The sequence below is a fragment of the Manis pentadactyla genome, chromosome 3, assembly GCF_030020395.1.
Source record: "Manis pentadactyla isolate mManPen7 chromosome 3, mManPen7.hap1, whole genome shotgun sequence".
Taxonomy (NCBI): domain Eukaryota; kingdom Metazoa; phylum Chordata; class Mammalia; order Pholidota; family Manidae; genus Manis; species Manis pentadactyla.
In genome coordinates this window covers 100,698,089-100,717,084 of record NC_080021.1, presented here as the reverse complement: position 1 = coordinate 100,717,084, position 18,996 = coordinate 100,698,089, and the positions used below count along the sequence as shown (strand labels likewise).

The window sequence follows — 18,996 nt, the reverse complement described above, 5'->3', positions numbered from 1 at the left end:
CCCTGTTGAGCTCAGTTTCCCAATCTATAAAATGGATAATAATGCTGTTTGTAATTGTTATGAGTACCAGGAGTTGTATGTGTTGTGTGTGTGTGTGTACTGTGTGTCTATACCACATACATAGTACATGTGTGTGTGTATATGTGTAATATATAAAATGTGTGGCTCACAGTATATTTCTTTTGGACAGCATTAGTCTACAGTAATTTGGTTTACAAGTCACCTATCAAATTTCAAGGAAGGGAAAGAGGATGAGTATGTGTATATATGTATACACATAAGTGTGTTTATCTGTTTTTAAATTTTTTGCTAAAAAAGCATCATATGTTCTGGATTCTAAGATGGTACTAATTGAAGGATGAATCGTAACAGTTGTTTAGTGTACACGTATTTATTAGGTGTGTTATAACTAAAGAAATGTTAAAATAATTGCCCCTAGAGCCTGGCCCATCTCTCTATTGCCTGGTACTTTAGAGCTATCAACTGTCAATCACTGCTGGCAGTGGTGATAGTATGATCATTTGGGTAATTGATATATGGTTTCAGTCTTGCTGAGAACCTTCTAGAATTCCCCATTGTCTACCGACAATTGTACATATACTGCTTGGTCTGGAATTTGAGGCTTCCTCCCCTCTGGCATTTTTCTTTGTTCCCAGTTGCCGTCTTTTTGGACTGACTCTTTCAACTTGATACCCTAGTTTATCGAGGCCCATCACCCATCTCAGACTCATCATCTTTCTCTTCCTTCCTTGAAATTTGATAGGCAATTTGCAGACCAATCACTGTAGATCAGTGCTGTTCCAAAAGAAATAAAATGTGAGCCACGTGTGTAATTTTAAATTTTCTAGTAGTCACATTTTTAAAAAGTTATGTGAAATTAAACTTAATATATTTTATTTAATCCAATATATAAAAAATACTTCAATACTTAATTAAAATAAAAACATTACTAATGAGATGTTAGGTCTTTTGGTAAACATGCTCAATAGTCATTAGTTAAAATGCTCTGATGCTAGGGATAAATAGAAATTAAATACTTTACAAATCAATTATAGTTAAATCTACAGTTACTCAAATTAGAAATATTTAAAGCTTCAACTATTTTTAGTGTCTCTTCCAGTAGTCCTATAGTTTACATGAAAACCTAAGAGAAAACTATGTTACACTCTTCCAAAGCATATAGTAATATACTTGGAATAACCAAGAATTTTACATCCCAGTTGCTGGAATGATCAATTTAGAGAGAATCAGTGTGAGTTAAATTGTGGTTCTTGCCCTATTTCCACTTGAGCACTAAAGAACAGTTGTTAGATGAAGGTTCTGAGAGGCTGTGCACATAGATTGTTTAGATGAACCATCTAATACACATCTCATCCACCTCACCTAACACAGGTCAAAACTGATCGTTTGTTCCATTGTCACACATGTGTGAGACCTGCCATTCTGAGACAACTCTCCATTCCCTCACTGGATCTCCACTTGGCCATCTAGTGTAGTAAAAAATCCACTGGCCTTCAAAGAGTCCATGACTTTTTATTAAACTTGATTTCACCTTTTTTGTGAGTATTAATGGCTCAAGACCTGGAAAATTAAGATGCTTCTGTGACCCAACCTCTATTGGTAGGTTGCTGTCGTGGTGCTGAGATAGTTGTACCACAGCAGTTTTAGTTTGTAGAACATGAAAGGTGCAGTATGATTCGGGTAGGATTTACTTTGACCCGTTTGGACTTTTGAATTGAGCGGGTGGCATACCCCCCTCAATTTTTTTGTACTTCATCCTGATTTTTTTTCTCTGCTTTGGCTGTTGGGTTGCAAGCTTGAAGTACTTCCTCAGAGGGCAGGCTGGCATCCTTTGAGAGGTATAGGAAGCACTCTGTGTTCAGCTTACTTGGTGGGAAGGCCAGTCTAAATGTGTAAAGTCTGTGTTATAGGTAATTTTAACAGAAATGTAGCCTGCAGTAGCTAGGCTTGACTTTCTCATCAGATTTCAGGAAAAGGGAATTATTTCTAATTAGTCCATCATTGCCTATATTATCTTTTCAATTGTTTTTAGAAATAATTTTTAATAAGTTGAAATATTTACCACAGGCTTGTTCAGCAGTTTTTCCCTGTTCATAGTAAAAGTTAGTAAAGGTGGCATTTTTAAGTTTTTCACAAGGACAATAACAAAATTTTAAGGTTTCCTCTTTTAAAACGTTTTTGGGAACCTATTTAACAGGTCACATAGGTGCCACAGTGTTTATGTACTTGCTTGATTAGAAACAAGAAACACGTATTTTGGCTTTATTCTCTTTCTGTATTTTTTATTTTCATTTTTGACTAAAATGTAGAAATAATTACAGCATTTTATATGAGTAAAATAATTGACAAATTTTCTGTTGGGAAAACAGTAATACCTAAAAATACCTCAGAAAGTAACTAGAAAAGATGTTTGTGGTGCTAGTCATGTGAACAGGTAATCCAAAGGAAACGTTCCATTCACGGCATCTTCAAGTCTGTATTGCTGTGCCATATTGAAGTTGAGTCTTCATGACTAACACATTTTATTCTTATTTTCTATCCTAAACTAGTTATGTTTCACATTTATTCCAGTCATGCTTCTTGATAGGAAACATATTGCTTCATTGGCAGCGCACAGAGTTCCACAAGTATCTACAACAAAATTTGCCCTACTCAGACCACTTGTGGTATAAAATGAAATGGCTTTTCCTTTTGATTTCGGGTGGTGATGACTTCCATCTTTGCAGGCATTGGAATGGATACTTGTGTCATTCCTTTGAGGCATGGCGGTCTTTCCTTGGTTCAAACCACGGATTACATTTATCCTATCGTCGATGACCCTTACATGATGGTAAGTTTGACCTGCTGTGTTTTTACATCTGGAACTGCTATTTGTTTGGTTTGGGGTTGTGTGCAGGGTGTGCATGGGGAGTGGGGGGATGTTAAATCCAGACTGCTCTCATTCTGGCCCTGCCCTGACTCTTACAATTACAGGCTGTGATTTCTCCCCTGCTCACACTTGGTGCTGTGGCAAAGTAGTTAAGGGAGACGTGGGGAGCCCTTTGCTGCCTTTGGACCTGAGGGTGTATTAACTGACATGTTTGTAGTTTTCTTCTTTCTTTCCTTACACCTTTCTTTCCTTGACATTTGTCAATTCCATGCTTCTGTGTTTCAGGCTAGAGATATTACCGTACTGTAATAGGACTGATCACAGATGTTTCCTTCCAGAAATAAAGAGCTTAGCATCTTCACCACAGTTAGGCTGCTTTACCATTTGTTCTGATTCCGGTCCCTCCCCTGCTCAGTGTGTTATGTACTGCTGTGTAGAATTCGTATCTGAACTGCTATACCAAAGTTCTTAGCTGCTGATCATGCCCTGCTTAGATTTTTTTCCCAGTTGTTCATCACATGGTTGCAGCCAGCAACCCCTTGATCCACCACCCACTTTAGCCCTCCCCCAACCAGTCAAGAGTTGCTGAAAAGAGGTTGGAAACATCCTATTAGGAAATGCCAGAGATCCTTCCTGTGTGCCCAGGGCACTGGGATCAAATGGCACACGAGACAGCAAAATGTCACTTCTCATGTGCCAGCGACAAGCATACCACTTACTGGAAACCTGTTAAGCTTCTACACGTCCATCTGTTCTCTCGAGCAGTACTGAGGAACTCCCGGTCAGGTGGGACCTGACCAGGTAGCAAAGGTGATAGAAGCTGAATTCATCCTTTTTTCCAGCATCTCTTAAAAGCACCTGAGCAAGCCCAGAACAGAAGGGGCAGTAAATTGCTGCTGCCCTAACCAGAGGTTGGCAGTTCCAAGTCACAGCTACCTGTTGCCTTGTTATTGTTGCGAATGTGTCACAGAAGCTACTGAGCTTGCTGCCAGTCTGCCAGGATGAGAAAAGAAAACCCAGAAAAGCAGTGAAACAGCTACTGAAATGCTGATACTTGGGCTTTGATTGTCCTTATGTCAGAAGATAATATGTCATGTTATCTTTTACTGTCTAGATAATGGCGGCTTACATTTTTAAAATCTCCAGTGGTAGTAAAAAAATCTTTATGACCATGTTTCTGTTGAATACTATTTTAAGGTTCCTTACGAAATGATATAGTTTACTGAAAACAATCTGACTTCAGGCCTAGAATTTTTTTTTCTTGTATTTTTTAGTTTCTCAAACAAGATGATTTTCCTATTTATCTTCTATAGTTGTGAAGCTATAAAAATTTCTCCATCCAAGGTTATAAAAACCATCTTCTCTATAACCAATAAAGTAAACATTTTTTTAGACTCTGTTTAGGATTAAGTGGCTGTTGCCAGGTTTACTTCAGAACAGTTGTTTCCACAGCTCTGCCTATCAGACCATCAGCTCCAACCTTGGGTCCCCTAGCCGCTCCCACATTCCTTGTTCCTCCTTTAAATAAATTGCAGACTTCCCCCAATATTTAGAATGGGAAATAACATGGAGTTCATTTGTTGTGCACAAGAAAGAAGCGTTATTAACAGGAATGGCTGAGAAAGAGTAAACGGCCTAGTGGTTCTGTGATTAAGGAAAGGTGAACAGCCTGCACATCACAAAGACAGAGTCCGCGTGCCTGGGAAGTCCCCTCCTCTGGGGTCACTCTGCAGGCTCGCTCTGTGCTTCTCCACATGGAAAGTCCCCGATTGCCCTTTCTCACTCCTCCCCTCTCTTCCAGGGCAGGATAGCATGTGCCAATGTCCTCAGTGACCTCTATGCAATGGGGGTCACAGAATGTGACAATATGCTGATGCTCCTCGGAATCAGCAATAAAATGACCGACAGGGTAAGTAGGAGACAGTCCAGCTGCTTTCTCGTCTGCTGTCTTGGCCGGGCCATCTGACTGGCTAGCCCTCCATCCCCAGCTGTGAAGTGAGGAGCCCAGGCTGTGTGGCTTCTGTATTCCACCCAGCTCTCCACTTTTTTGCAGTTCATCATTGAATTAAAGTAGAGTCTGGCCTATTCCTGTTTTCATTGCTACTACCTGCTTCCCTGAATCTCTTCTGGGCAGACTGAAGCCAAGACATTAGTATTTGTACTAATAATGTTCGGTCCTTAGTACTAGCACCTCTGCACCACTGGCCTTAACACCCAGCAGGCGCCCTCTGGTTGCTGGTTGGATCGCTGCTGTGGACGGCGCTGAGCCCCCATGTCACATGTGTCCATGTGCTCGCCTGGCAGTGTCTGTGGCCTTGCTTCCTGTACCTGTTCTTTGACACAGAGATGATTTCCATGTAGATTATTTTTTAAATGTACTTGTTTTTTCCACCAAAAAGAACTTTGCCCTGCCTCATAGAAATCAGAGTTCCCAGTAGACCCTTTTCTGCCCCACAGTGTGCGCTTGCACAGCTGTCAGAAGGGCATGTGATGTGGACTAAGCCAGTCTTGAAATTCTTAAGGACCATGTAAAAAACTGGCTCAGAATAAGGGCAAGACCTGTGTACCCAGTCATTTACTTCTCTGTTGTCTCAGCTTCACCCACATTGTGATCTAGAACATCGTCCACCTTTGCATGAAGTGTCTGCAATGTAAACTATTCCCTACTTCTTTCTGTTACTCCTGCCCTGTCGGTAAACTTCAGGACTTATTTTAGGGTGTTAGCCTTTTTATAGCCGTAAGTGTAGACTTTCTTTTCAGGGTTTTGAACTGAATTACGTGACTTTTAACCTGTGTCCTTTTAAACCCTAGGAAAGGGATAAAGTGATGCCCCTAATTATACAGGGTTTTAAAGATGCAGCAGAGGAGGCAGGAACGTCTGTAACAGGTGGCCAAACAGTGTTAAATCCCTGGATTGTTTTGGGTGGAGTGGCTACAACTGTCTGCCAGCCCAATGAATTTATCATGTAAGTTGATTTTTGTTTCTTGTCACCTGGCCTGGTTCTCTCTTCCTGTTATTTAAATAGACTTATTGTGATGTTTATTTGCGTACCACACAATTCACCCACTTAAAGTATACAATTCAGTGATCTTTGGGATATTCACAGAGTCGTGAAACCATTAGCAGTGTTGATTTCAGGACATCTTCATTTTCCCAACAGGAAGCCTATCACCCTGGCTGTTGCTTTGCATGTCCCCTGCCCCTGTCCTGGCTTCTTTCACCTCACATTGTATTAGTATAGTGCTTTTAAGGTTCATCCATTCTGTAGCATGTATTAGTGCTGCATTCCTGTTTTTTAAAATTTTAGATTTTTTTGTATTGGAGCATAGCTCATGTAACAAAATTTCATGTAACATGAAATTTAACTTTTTAAGGTTTACAATTCATAGATTTTTAGTATTTAGAAGGTTGTGCAACCATAACCACTGTGCAATTCCAGACATTTCCATAACCCCAAAAAAGAAACCCTATATCCATAAGTGGTTGGTCACTCTCAGTCCCTTCCTTCCCTTCTCCCCTAGGAACTGCTAATCTACTTCCTGCCTCGTGGATTTACCTATTCTAGACACTTCTTATAAATGGAATAATACATTATGTAGTGTTTTGTGTCTGGCTTCTTTCCCTTATTGTAATGTTTTCAGGGTTCATTCATGTTGTTATGTGTAAGTAGTACTTTCTATGGCTGAATAATATTCCCTCATATGGTCATTCAATATAGATGTTTGGAGAAGTTTCTCTTAACAAGAGTTGTCACTTTCCATGTTTGATGTCTTGTTAAAAAAAAAGCCACCTTGTCTTATTCTCTGAAGGAAGTAGAAGCTCAGTTTGTTTATCTTACTTGTGCATAGGTATTGAATAGCGCTGTGCTCACATGGTTCAGAATTTGAAAGGTTTGAGGGGATGGACAAGGCAGAGTCCCTCACCCATCCCTGAACACCAGGCTCCCTTCCAAGGCTTTCATCAGACTTGGCTATTTTTAACCACTTACTATTAACATTTAGATTTTTTTCCAATTATTTTGACATTACAAAGGGTACTCTATTGAGTAACCTTTTATGTAGATCATTTTGTATTTGTGTGACTCTTGGTAAGAAATTTTTCAAAACGGCATTGCTGGTTAAATATATATGCCCTGCCATTTTGAGAGCAACTCCAGATTGCCCTTCAGAGAGGCTGCACCAGTTTTTGTTCCACCAGCAGCTGAATATGAGTGCCAGTTTCCCCACATCTAACTAACATGGTCCAATAACAGACTTCTTGGTCTTTGTTATTCTGTTTGGTGGTTTTAAGCCTTAATCCTGTGAGTAAAAGTTGAGTATGTTTTTCGTCCATTTTTTAATTGATGGGAGCTCCCTTTAGAATCACTGAGAGCTTTCATGTTAAGGGTTTGTATTTTACTTAAATCAAAGTTTTGTTTCCCTATGTTATGTCAGTAGTTTTCAAACTTTCCTCGTAAGTGGTATGGGAGATTCTGAAGCCCATCTCTGTCACCCATTTCAGCTTTTCAGTAGAAAGAGAACTTAGCAACAGAGGAAGTTAGGAAAAAATTATCAATGAATTATTTTTTGTCAACAGCATGTATGTTTACTTTGCAAAATATGAATGAGCCTATACATGTGATTGTACTTCATAAAATGGTGCCTGTAACTTAGGAAAAAAAACAGTAATTTTATCACACTTGCTGATACCAATTTTTGTAGGTTGCACATGACCAGTGATGTGCAAGAACAAACCAGCTTAAGGTATGACTGAGTCAGAATTGAAAGACATACATATCTTAAGATTTAGTTTTTAGAAAATGGGTTTCTTGTATATCATCGCAGAATTATTCTTTGTGAAGCTAACAGTGGACACAAATATTGTAGGTGAGTTGGGGAGCTAGTTGTTAATTTTTAAGTCTGTGCCCCTGGACTTTTTAATGGACTTGGGTGATTGAATCGTCTGCCATTGGGATGGAATGGCAGCAGGGAGGGTGAGCATTGACCTGCATCCCGGCAGTGCAGGAGCAGGCGTGGCAGGCATGCATTTGAGGGATCTGTGGGCACTCTATCTCTCTCTCTCTTTTTTATATTAAACATGGCTTTATTTTCAGAATCAAATGATCAGGGAAACCCCAAATGGTCTTCCATTTTATTTCTTCTTGGTGCTTTTTGTATTAGGGTGATTGAATAAGTATAATATACAAATGTTTATTCATAAACTACATTTCACATGTTATCTTATTTAAATCTTTAAAAAATCCTGTAAAGGTGATTTTCAGCCTCATTTTACAGATGAGAAAACTGAGATCACTTGTCATTCTGAAAATAAAATGGTATCAGAAAGTACTGAGTTGTTCACATCACAGAAGCACCATCTTCCCTGCCCAATTTTAATCAAATCTGAGTATTTTCTTTAATGGAAGATATGTACAATTTCAAAGCTGACTTCTGATCCATAGACAAACAATCCTTATCCAAAGGCCTAAAACTTCATTATCTTCAAAGCTGGCCTAAATTGCTTATGGCCATTGCAAAAAGCTAGTGCACTATCACAATTGTTCAGCTATGGAGAACCGGGAAGGATTCTTAGGGGTCGTTTCTTCTTACCTTTCAAATGGTGTGGGTCTCTCTCTCTGGTCGTTGCCTCCTTCCTGTCTCTAAGACGCAAAAGCCAAGGAAACTCATTGTTGGTCTGAGTTTGAGAATTTGGTGCTGACTGAAATCACCAAAACATGAGACCCACAGATCTGAGCCAGATTCCATAGCCTGAGAAATCTCACCTTCATCTCTGCCACATAAGTGACATGAAACAAGTCTTAGTTCAGAAGTCTTGTGGCCTCAGAACCATGAAGGTCTGTACTGAAAATTACACATGAGCATGGCTGATCAGAGCCCAGCGGGCCTTTGCCTTTGAAGGCTAAGTGATTTGCTTGCTTGTACACTTTATTTAAGGAAAGCGGGATCTTGTAGGCAATTGGTGGTCTCTGCAGTTTTCTCTCAGAATGTGTTGGTTTCCACAGCAGTCTCAGTAGCAAGTTGCAAGGCTCTAATACATTGTGGTAGTTGGCTTAAATTTAAGTAAGTGTTGTCACACGGAAATGTTTTTCCAGCTTTTTCTTTCTCCAGTTTTCTGGTAATGCATTTCTTGGTTAATTTGGCTAGAACCTTCCCTTGTTCTTTTCTTCAGGCCAGATAATGCAGTGCCAGGGGATGTGCTTGTGCTGACGAAACCTCTGGGAACACAAGTGGCTGTGGCCGTACACCAGTGGCTGGACATTGTGAGTGAGCCGCTCCCGGAGTTGGGGTGGGGCTGAGCCCTGAGACTGCAGGGCTGTGGTGGCTTGGTTGGAGGGCTTGGAGAGAAGGGGCGTCCACTTTACATGTCAGGTCATACTCGTAGCTCTTCAGTCTTTGCGAGCTGGGGCGTGTGCTTCTACAGAAGCTACAGCTGCTCATGAAGTCAGCCTGCTTCTCGACTGCAGGGGAATCCCCTGCCCTGGGACACGTCCTAACGTGTGTCAGATCCAGATCGCCTCTGTCATCAGTATGTCTCCAAAAAATGAGTTCCTTTAGTTCTACTACTAGAGGACTTCAGGGTCAATGAAGTCCTTACAGAAATCCTAGGCATATTCTTGTATTAAATCAAAGTTTCATGTGTTGAATGCTTAAAGTGAGTAAGCCCCAGCTGGGGGCTTCAAAGGTATGCCGATAAAGAGAATTTGAGAGGTAGTGGGCTCTGGTCCTCTGTTTATTTGGTGCTGAGATTGCTTTATCTTTCATACCTTAAGCATCACTGAAAATAACATGGAGAAGAATGTGAGGAAAGTGTGGCATTTGGGGTATTAATAAGGCCAGGGTTATTGACAGTTTAAATTATTTTAGTCACAAGATCTTGGTTATTTTTATTTGGTGGTTTTTGTCTTTTTAAACTAATTAGTGACTTGGAACATTTTGGTAAACAGTTGCCCTGTGAAGAAAGCATCTAGACTGTCAAGATGTTTATCCTGAGTCAGGTTTCCACTGAACTTTAACCATACTTAATTTAAAATTTGTCTTCATTACTGCCATTACAAGGCAGTAGCCACAGAGTTGCTTCAGTACGACTGTCTAGGTCGGAGTAATTTAGCACAGGAGCTGAAAGCAGAGAACGAGGGGTTTGGGATTCTTCTCTCCTCCCCACCCCCAATTTGACATCACCTTTGCTTTTTTTTTTTTTTGCCAGTTTTTAAAAAGTGTTTAGAGTTGAAAAAAGCAAGTTCCAAAGACTGTGTAACATCACAATACCCTTTTCATGAAGGACAGAAGCAACCAGAGTATATATGTTGTTTAGGCATCTATATGTGTATGACTACTGTTTTTTGAAAGGCAGAGGAGTGACAAGTATCAATTTCAGAATAGTTGGTACCTCTGTGGGAGAGATGGGGGCAGCAGGATAAGGGAGGAGCATGTAGAAAACCTTAAGTTGTTAACTCCATTGAGTGTAGATTGTTGGGTGTGATTTGAAAAAGGAAGGAGAGGTTGTGTGGATGAGGGCCTTTAATGGGCCATTAGGACTTCCTGAGCCCAGCATAGTGATGCTGGATTCTTCCAAAATCAGGCTGAGGGAAAATGGGGAACACCTTTTCTTCCTGGCTTGTATCTCCTTTGTGGTCACGCACGAATGGCGTCAGTGTGCACGCAGTTGGAGTTGTTTCAAATTGATTTGTCCATCAAGATGACTTGATCCCGAATACAGGTAAAGTCAGTAAAAGTGTAACTGTGTGAAAAGTGAAAGCCAGTGTCCTAATAGGGGAGATGAGGAGAACTAAAGGATACTCAGAACTATTCAGGATGTGATTTACCCCCAGCCCAGGAGAAACTGCACCCAGCGTTTACACAGCTTGTGTTGCCTACACCCAGCAGCCATGTGCCCCTGCTGGGTGTCCATACCAGTAAATTGCATCTGTCTACAGAAAGGCAGGCTGAGAACAGGAAAGATGCCATAATGAAAAGTCTGTTGGACATCTAAAATGTCACAGAAAAAAATGTTAGAAAACTTAATTTTGTGTACAAAATTAGATAAAACTCCCCCAAAAGATGACAAAGGATAATATATGCACTTTCTCTCAGAAGTTAGAAGTAAAGATTAATCACATTTTTTCACTTCTCTCCCTCACTTATGTTCCTCTTACTAGCCTGAAAAATGGAATAAAATTAAACTAGTGGTCACCCAAGAAGATGTAGAGTTGGCATACCAGGAGGCGATGATGAATATGGCAAGACTCAACAGAACAGGTACTGAGCGGATGGCTCAACTCTTACAGGGTTGTCAAGCTTTCCAAACAGGGCCAGGAGGGAAACAACTTTGGCTTTGTGGGCAATATACAGTCCCAGTTGCACTGATTTCCTATCCCTCCCCGCCCCCAACACACCAAATAACTCTTTAAACATAGTTTAAAAAAAAACAAAAAACCACTCTTACCTGGGCCAAACCTGGCCAGTGACTGTGGACCTGCTTCTATAGGTACCTGGCTTGGGGCCCATAGGTCATGAGTGGGAACCCACTCTTCTCATGGGTCTTTGAAGTCCTAACCTCTAATGTGCCAGCAGAAGCATTTCTGGGAAAGCATCTGTGTGGTTGCTCTATGAAGATGACTAACAAGCAAACCAGCATTTAAAATGTAAGCTCCAAGAGGACAGGAATTTTTCTGTTGTATTTACAGGGCTTAGAAGAGTGGACACACAACAGGTGCTCATTAAACACAGATTGAGTGAACTTTGCCTTCCACACTCTAGTATTCTTTTTGGTAGTTCATGGACATTTTCTTATTAACAGTCTTGTGAATGGCACCCCGTTTTACCTCTTTGGCCAAAAGGCAAAACATAAAAGAAATACATACAATTTCCATTCTCAAACCCAAGTCTGTCTAACTATAAACATTGCTCTCAGACATTGTACATTCCATTTATATAAGCTAGTGACGGAAATTTACATAATTTTTATTCTGGAAAGACGAACTTTCTCATCATTAATTGCATTTTGAATTTAAGGACTTGGGGTTGTGTGGCTTCCTATTGCAAAACTTTGAAGATACTTGAAGATGAAGTTAGGATAAACATGAAGTTCAAAAATCTTGTCCTAAAAAAAATCGCTCTTCATTTAGTTTCTCAGGGTTCCCTGAGCCAGCCATCAGAAATGGAGTTAAATGTTTTTTTTTTTTTAGATAATTATTTTTTATTGAAGGGTAGTTGACAACACAGTATTACATTAGTTTCAGGTGTACAACACAGTGATTCAACATTTATATACATGATAATTCTAGGTACCAGCTATCACCATACCAAGTTGTTACAATATTTTGACTATATTCCTTAAGCTATACGTTACATCCTGGTTACTTATTTATTTTACAATTGGAAGTGTGTATATATATATATATATATATATATATATATATATATATATATTTTTTTTTTGTGTGTGTGTGTGTGTGTGTGTGAGGACATCTCTCATATTTATTGATCAAATGGTTGTTAACAACAATAAAATTCTGTATAGGGGGGTCAATCCAATGCTCAATGCACTGTCATTAATCCACCCCAAGCCTAATTTTCGTCAGTCTCCAATCTTCTGAAGCATAACAAACAAGTTCTTACATGGAGTACAAATTCTTACATGGTGAACATTACAAGGGCAGTCATCACAGAAGCTTTCGGTTTTGCTCATGCATTATGAACTATAAACAGTTCAAATATGAATATTCATTTGATTTTTATACTTGATTTATATGTGGATACCACATTTTTCTCTTTATTATTATTATTGTTAATGCTGAAGTGGTAGGTTAGATACAAGATAAAGGTAGAAAACAGTTTAGTGTTGTAAGAGAGCAAATGTAAATGATCAGGTGTGTGCCTGTAGACTGTGTTAATCCAAGCTAGACACGGGCAATAAAACATCCACGTATGCAGAAGATTTCTCTCAGAACGGGGGGGGTGAGGTTCTAAGCCTCACCTCTGTTGATCCCCAATTTCTCACCTGATGACACCACTGCGACTGTGCCTGTCTTAGGTTGTTCCTCCCTTGAGGAATCTTACCCGTCTCTGGCTAACCAGTCATCTTCCGGGGCCATACAGGGAAATGTAAAGTTGGTAAGTGAGAGAGAAGCCTTATTGTTTGAAAAGGTTAGCTTTTTACTTCTTTGCATATTTATGCCCTGTGGCTTCTATGCCCAGCCTTTGTCTTGAGGTGTCTTTACCACTTGGAAGAATTATGATACTCGGTAAATTCGATATGTGGCACGAATTCTATTTAAGGGTTGTAATTAGGAAGGAAGAAGAAAAGCTATAGAAGTAGCAGGCGGAAGAAAACCTGGGAGGATTGATTATTTCTTTGACATATCTTCTTGTAGAGTAACTTCAGCATGTATAGGTTTTAAGCTACTACTTAAATTGCGCACACACATTAACATAATAGGAGTACAGTTAAATGTATTTCTTTGTCTCTTTCCTTCTTTTCTTCAACTTCGCCCAAATAACTTTGAACCAAATATATGTAATACTTAGCCACAAAATCTTCAGTTATTTTTTTAAAAAGATCTTTAACAAAGGAGCAAAGACAATTCCATGGAGAAAGGATTATCTTTTCAACAAATGGTGCTGGAACAACTAGACATCCACATACAAAAAAATGAGTCTTGACACAGACCTTAACACCCTTCCCAGAAATCAAAATGGATTGTAGGCCTAAATGTAAAATGCAAAACTGTTAAACTTCTAGAATATAGCGTAGAAGAAAATTTAGGTAATCTTGGTTTTGGTGATGACTACCAAAGCACTATCTGTAAAAGAAAAGAATTGACAAGTTGGACTTTGTTAATATAAAAAACTTCTGCTCTGTGAAAGACACTAGAAGATGGAAAGATAACCCACAGGCTGGGAGAAAATGTTTACAGAATACACATCTGATAAAGGACTGGTATCCAGAATATACAAAGAACTCTTAAAATGCAACATTAAGAAAAAAAACAGGTTTAAAAATGGGCAAAAGATCTAAACAGACACCTTACCAAAGAAGAGATACAGAATCTGCCAAACAATCATGTGAAAAGACGCTCCACATCATATGTCAATAGGGAGTTGCAAATTAAAATGATGAGATACCATTACACACCTATTAGAATGGCTAAAATCCAAAACCCTGACACCACCAAATGCTGACAGGGATGTGGAGCAGCAGGAACTCTCATTCACTGCTGGTGGGAAGGCAGAATGGTGCAGCCACTTTGGAAGATGGTTTGGCAGTTTCTGGCAGTATACTATATTAACTATGCCAATATACTAACATGCTCCAGCATTTGTGCTCCTTGGCATTTATCCAAGTGAACTGAAAGTTTCCATCCACCCAAAAACCTGCACAAACATGTCTGAAGCAGCTTCATAATTGCCAAAACTTGGAACAACCAAGAAGTCCTTCAGTAGGTGAATGGGTAAACTGTGGTACATCCAGATGATGGAATATTATTCAGTGCTAAAAAGAAATGAGCTCTTAAGCCATGAAAAGACAGGGAGGAACTTCAAGTGCATATTAATATTACTAAGTGAAAACCAATCTGACAAGAGCAAATACTGTATGGTTCCAACTACATTACATTCTAGAATGGACAAAACTATAGAGACAGTAAAAAGATCAGTGGTGGCCAGGAGTTTGTGGGGAGCGGGGGGAATGAATAGGTGGAACATAGGATTTTTAGGGCTGTGAAAATACACAGTGTGATACTGTAATGATGGAGAAGTGTCATACATTTTTCAACACTCCATAACCTACATCAAAAGTGAACCCCAATGTAAAGTATGACCTTTAGTTAAGAATAATGTATTAGTATATCGCTTATAACAAATGTGCTATAGTAGTGTTTGATGTTAATGATGGGAGGTGAGGGGAGTGTATGGGAACTTCCTCGGTTTTTCTGTAAACCTAAAACTACTCCAAAAAATAAAGTGTATTAAATTAACTTTCAGAATTTCACTTTGGGTTTTGATATTTTAGAATTGTATTTTCATTATTCCCACATGCTATCTCCCTGACAAATTAGGAATTTTGATATCAAAGCATATTTAAGATTCTGAGTTGAGGAAAGGTTTTTTTTCTCAGATAGTCTCCATTTTATACTAGATAATAATAAACTCTGTCCTCTCAGCTGCAGGACTCATGCACACGTTCAACGCCCATGCTGCCACTGACATCACGGGCTTTGGGATTTTGGGTCATGCACAGAACCTGGCCAAGCAGCAGAGGAACGAGGTGTCCTTTGTGATTCACAACCTTCCTGTCCTGGCCAAGATGGCTGCTGTGAGCAAGGCCTGCGGAAACATGTTTGGCCTCATGCATGGGACCTGCCCCGAGACATCAGGTATGAAGATGCTGGGCCTAGATCTGAGAATTAAACTAGTGAGGCTGAAGGGAAGTCCCATGAGAAGGAAGAAGCCAGGTACATGGGCATGACCCCACCTTGTGTGAGGTCAGTGCTGATAACCTTGGCCTTCATAGCAACTAATGTTCCCAGCCCCCTCCGCTGCTGTTGGTTACCTGTCCCTTGCCCTCCTGTATGTGATCAAGCTGCGTTATTTTAGTCTAGTGTTTTTGTGCTTGGTGATAGGACGGGAGGGAGGGAGTATGGGAAAAATAAGTCATTACTCAATTTTCATTGGAAACTTGAAATAATACCTATAGGTAGATTGAACAGGCTGTATTTCCTGTAAAAAAGGAAACCTCTAAAATTGCTGTTTTAAGAATGAAAAATATGTATAGTATGTCTCCAAAATGCCATTTCCCATTTTTTCTTTTTCCCTTTACCTTGGTTCTTAATGTTTCATCCTTTATGTTTCCTATCCCTTTTTTTTCAGTCTCTCATATTTCTGTTTTCTCTACTTTAATCTCAGTAGTTTCCCTACCCTGGCCAAAAGAGTTGAATCATCTGGAGATTTAAAAAATATCCATGCCTAGTTCCCACCCCGAGGAAACCAGACTACGTCAGTTTGGTATGGGCATGGTTATAGCATTTGTCACAGCTCCCCAGAAGACACAAAGCCTTGCCCAGACATCAGCCCTCTACAAGGGCTCTCCAGCAGGCCTCATCCAGCCACTGTAGAGGACCCTTCAACTTCTCTTTGAAAAAAAAGCAAAATCCATTTTCTAGAAATAAGCCCCAAGAGAGCAACAGAGTTCTTGTTTCAGCATCTGGCTTGAGCAGTGCCTGCCACCTGGTGGGTATGAGAGAAATCTTGAATGAATATGTGAATATTACCAACAAATTCAGTTTTGTTTCCTTTATTCAAAAGTGAGAAGTTTTTATGTTTTGTAAATCTATGTGTTTTTTCCTGATTGTGTTATTTCTGCTTACATTTACACACAAAAGTTTCTGTCCTAGCTACTGAAGTAGCTTATTTTAACTTATTTTATACTTCTGTTTTGATGATGAGGGCCACTTATAGAACCTAGATACTGTAAGGCATATATTCTTTCATTATTTCAATTTAAAAACTAAAAATACAAAAATGTGGAATCCATGTAGAGAATCAAATCAAAAAGGGTAGTTCTCTTTTTTTTTCATTATTAAAGTATCATTGATACACAGTGTTATGAAGGTTCTCATGAAAGACATTGTGGTTACTAAGATTCACCCATATTATCAAGTTCCCCCCACACCCCATTACAGTCACTGTCCATCAGCATAGTAAGATGCTATAGAGTCACTACTTGTCTTCTCTGTGCTGTACTGCCTTCCCTGTGACCCCCTACATTATGTGTGCTAATCATAATTCCCCCTAATCCCTTTCTCTCTCCCCAACTCCTAAGGGTAGTTCTCTTTAAGAGAAAAAATTTTTTTCAATGTAGCTTGGAAAAAATAACTACCCATATGTTACTGAGGCCTCAAATACCTTGCTCCTGCAGAGCATTAAATGATTCACAGATAGGTTATTTGCAATTTAAAGTTTCTTGTATGTGTGTGTTTTAACATAGTCAAATTTTACCAAGAAACTGCTGAATCACTTTACAGTTTAATCTGTGGAATAGGTGAAGGCAGAACAGAGCAGACTTCCCAGTTGAGTGTAGAAGGCAGCTTGCACACAGACAGAAACAAGTTGTTGGTTGATGTAGATCTGTACAGAAGAATATCAGAGAGAGTGGGATAGAAGCGCTTACAGAGCATCACAGCTAACTGGCAACCTTTCTTTTCCCTTTGTCAGGAGGCCTTCTTATCTGTTTACCACGTGAGCAGGCGGCTCGGTTCTGTGCAGAGATAAAGTCCCCCAAATATGGGGAAGGTCACCAAGCATGGATTATTGGCATCGTAGAAAAGGGCAATCGCACAGCCAGGATCATAGACAAGCCCCGGATCATCGAAGTGGCACCACAAGTGGGCACTCAAAATGTGAATCCCACACCTGGTGCCACTTCTTAATCTAGACAGAAATTACTATTTGGTTTTGTTTTTAAATAGATCTATTTCCTTTTTCATCAATTCAATTAAAGACTATAAACAATAAAATCTCATTGTGTCTACACATATGGTGACCTTAGGTCAATTTGTGAATGGATGCAATTAATAAAATAAAAAACATTAACTTTTTTTCCTGTTACATTAACTGAAGATGCACCTAATCTTGAGGCAGCTTCTGAGTTGAGACTTATATTGTTATCCAATACTGTTGATTCATTTTGAATCTTTAGACACTTATCTCTTGCCGCATAGGCTCTTTTTAAAGGTGCTTTCACACAGCACAGACATTACCAATTGTAGTGTCAAATAGCAGTTAGTACCTTTTCATTTTATGTGTATTTATCATTATCGGTCTGATTTTTTTTAAGTGTCTAAAATGGTATTCTGGAAAGACAATTGGTAAGTGACACAGTGGTATCCCTATAGTAAGAGGGTTGCATGATTCCTTCCCAGTCTTTGATTTGTAAAGCCGAGTCTTCAAAGTCAAGAGCATCTCTTTGATCCTGTTCATTTCCCAATACTGCACTCAGTTAAACAAGGCAAGTGCTTAACTCTGCATGGAAAGCACTTTGAAGACAAGACATTTTTTTTTTGTAGCCTTCCTAATATTTACATTAATACCAACTTTTCTTTATTGATAGCAAAAGATACTTTTTGCAATGTAATTAGATGTTCTATAGTGCAACAAGGAATTGCCTTCCAAAAGGGGGTTCATGTATAATAGTCATTTACAATTCAATATATAATTAATGACACATAATTTTTAAATATAATCAATAATAAAAGCTGTTCTGTGAATGGTAGTGTTTAATACATTTTATATTTTGTATAGTGATTTTAGGCCTTTTGTTTTCTTAAAACCAACTATTTAGCCTAATTCTTAGCATTATTTTGTCCTTTGCGCAAGTACTTTTTTGTGCACGCTTTTTGTGATCTGTGTTAAAAAGCTGCATTGCCAACACTGCAGCTCAACCTTAAACTTGTTATTCAAATAAATATTTAATTTTTTTTATTGCTATTGTATAATCAGATGCCCCTTTTAGTGTTATTTTAGAAGCATTGGGAGGGCTTTGGCTAAAATACAATTTATTGGGGAAAACTAGATTTTAGTTTTATAAAACTTTCAAGTCTTTAATGGGACCTATATTTTCTTGAATTAAATTTTGTAGTTCTAGAATAAATAGGTGATCTAAAAGGGTGTTTATCTGTGTTACTTAAAAACAGAGGCTTCCTTACCTTTTAACCTACTAAACGATTAGGAGGGATCCTGTCCTTAAGCACAAGTGCACTGACTCAAGTGTCTGCCTAAGAGAAAAGCACATCACTGCAAGTTTCTGAACACTTCCCGCTTACAGGCACCAAAGCCAAGTGAACAGATGACCTTGCCAAAGGAAGCCACTCAGTTTGAGAACTCGGAGATGAAGCCACTGGAAGAGGCTTTGCCTCGGATGCATCCTCCTTTAGGAGCCCGCCTGTGACTGGGGCTCAAGCCACAAGGTCGGTGTGCAGGACCTGGGAGGCTGCAACAGAACTGAAAGTGACTGGACATTTGATAGGGATTTATGCAGATGCTGATTCTCAAAAGCTACAAACCAGTGGTCTACAAAATAAAATGTGTTGGAACCCTCTGAGTAAAATGAA

General features: G+C 39.3%; 1 protein-coding gene across 6 annotated transcripts in view; it reads left to right on the top strand.

Moving 5' to 3' along the window:
* Positions 1–18,996, top strand: part of SEPHS1 (selenophosphate synthetase 1) — a 24,314-nt gene extending 5,318 nt beyond the window's left edge. For 4 of the 6 annotated variants that reach the window (XM_036908083.2, XM_036908081.2, XM_057498206.1 and 1 more), the window contains 7 exons: positions 2,748–2,851; positions 4,692–4,799; positions 5,702–5,856; positions 9,060–9,150; positions 11,047–11,146; positions 15,052–15,264; positions 17,102–18,996. In XM_036908083.2, the coding sequence (XP_036763978.1) occupies positions 2,748–2,851; positions 4,692–4,799; positions 5,702–5,856; positions 9,060–9,150; positions 11,047–11,146; positions 15,052–15,264; positions 17,102–17,316 (986 nt within the window). In that variant the 3' untranslated portion in view covers positions 17,317–18,996. The remainder of the gene's footprint in view (positions 1–2,747; positions 2,852–4,691; positions 4,800–5,701; positions 5,857–9,059; positions 9,151–11,046; positions 11,147–15,051; positions 15,265–17,101) is intronic. The other 2 variants (XM_057498207.1, XM_036908084.2) reach the window with 2 other exon arrangements.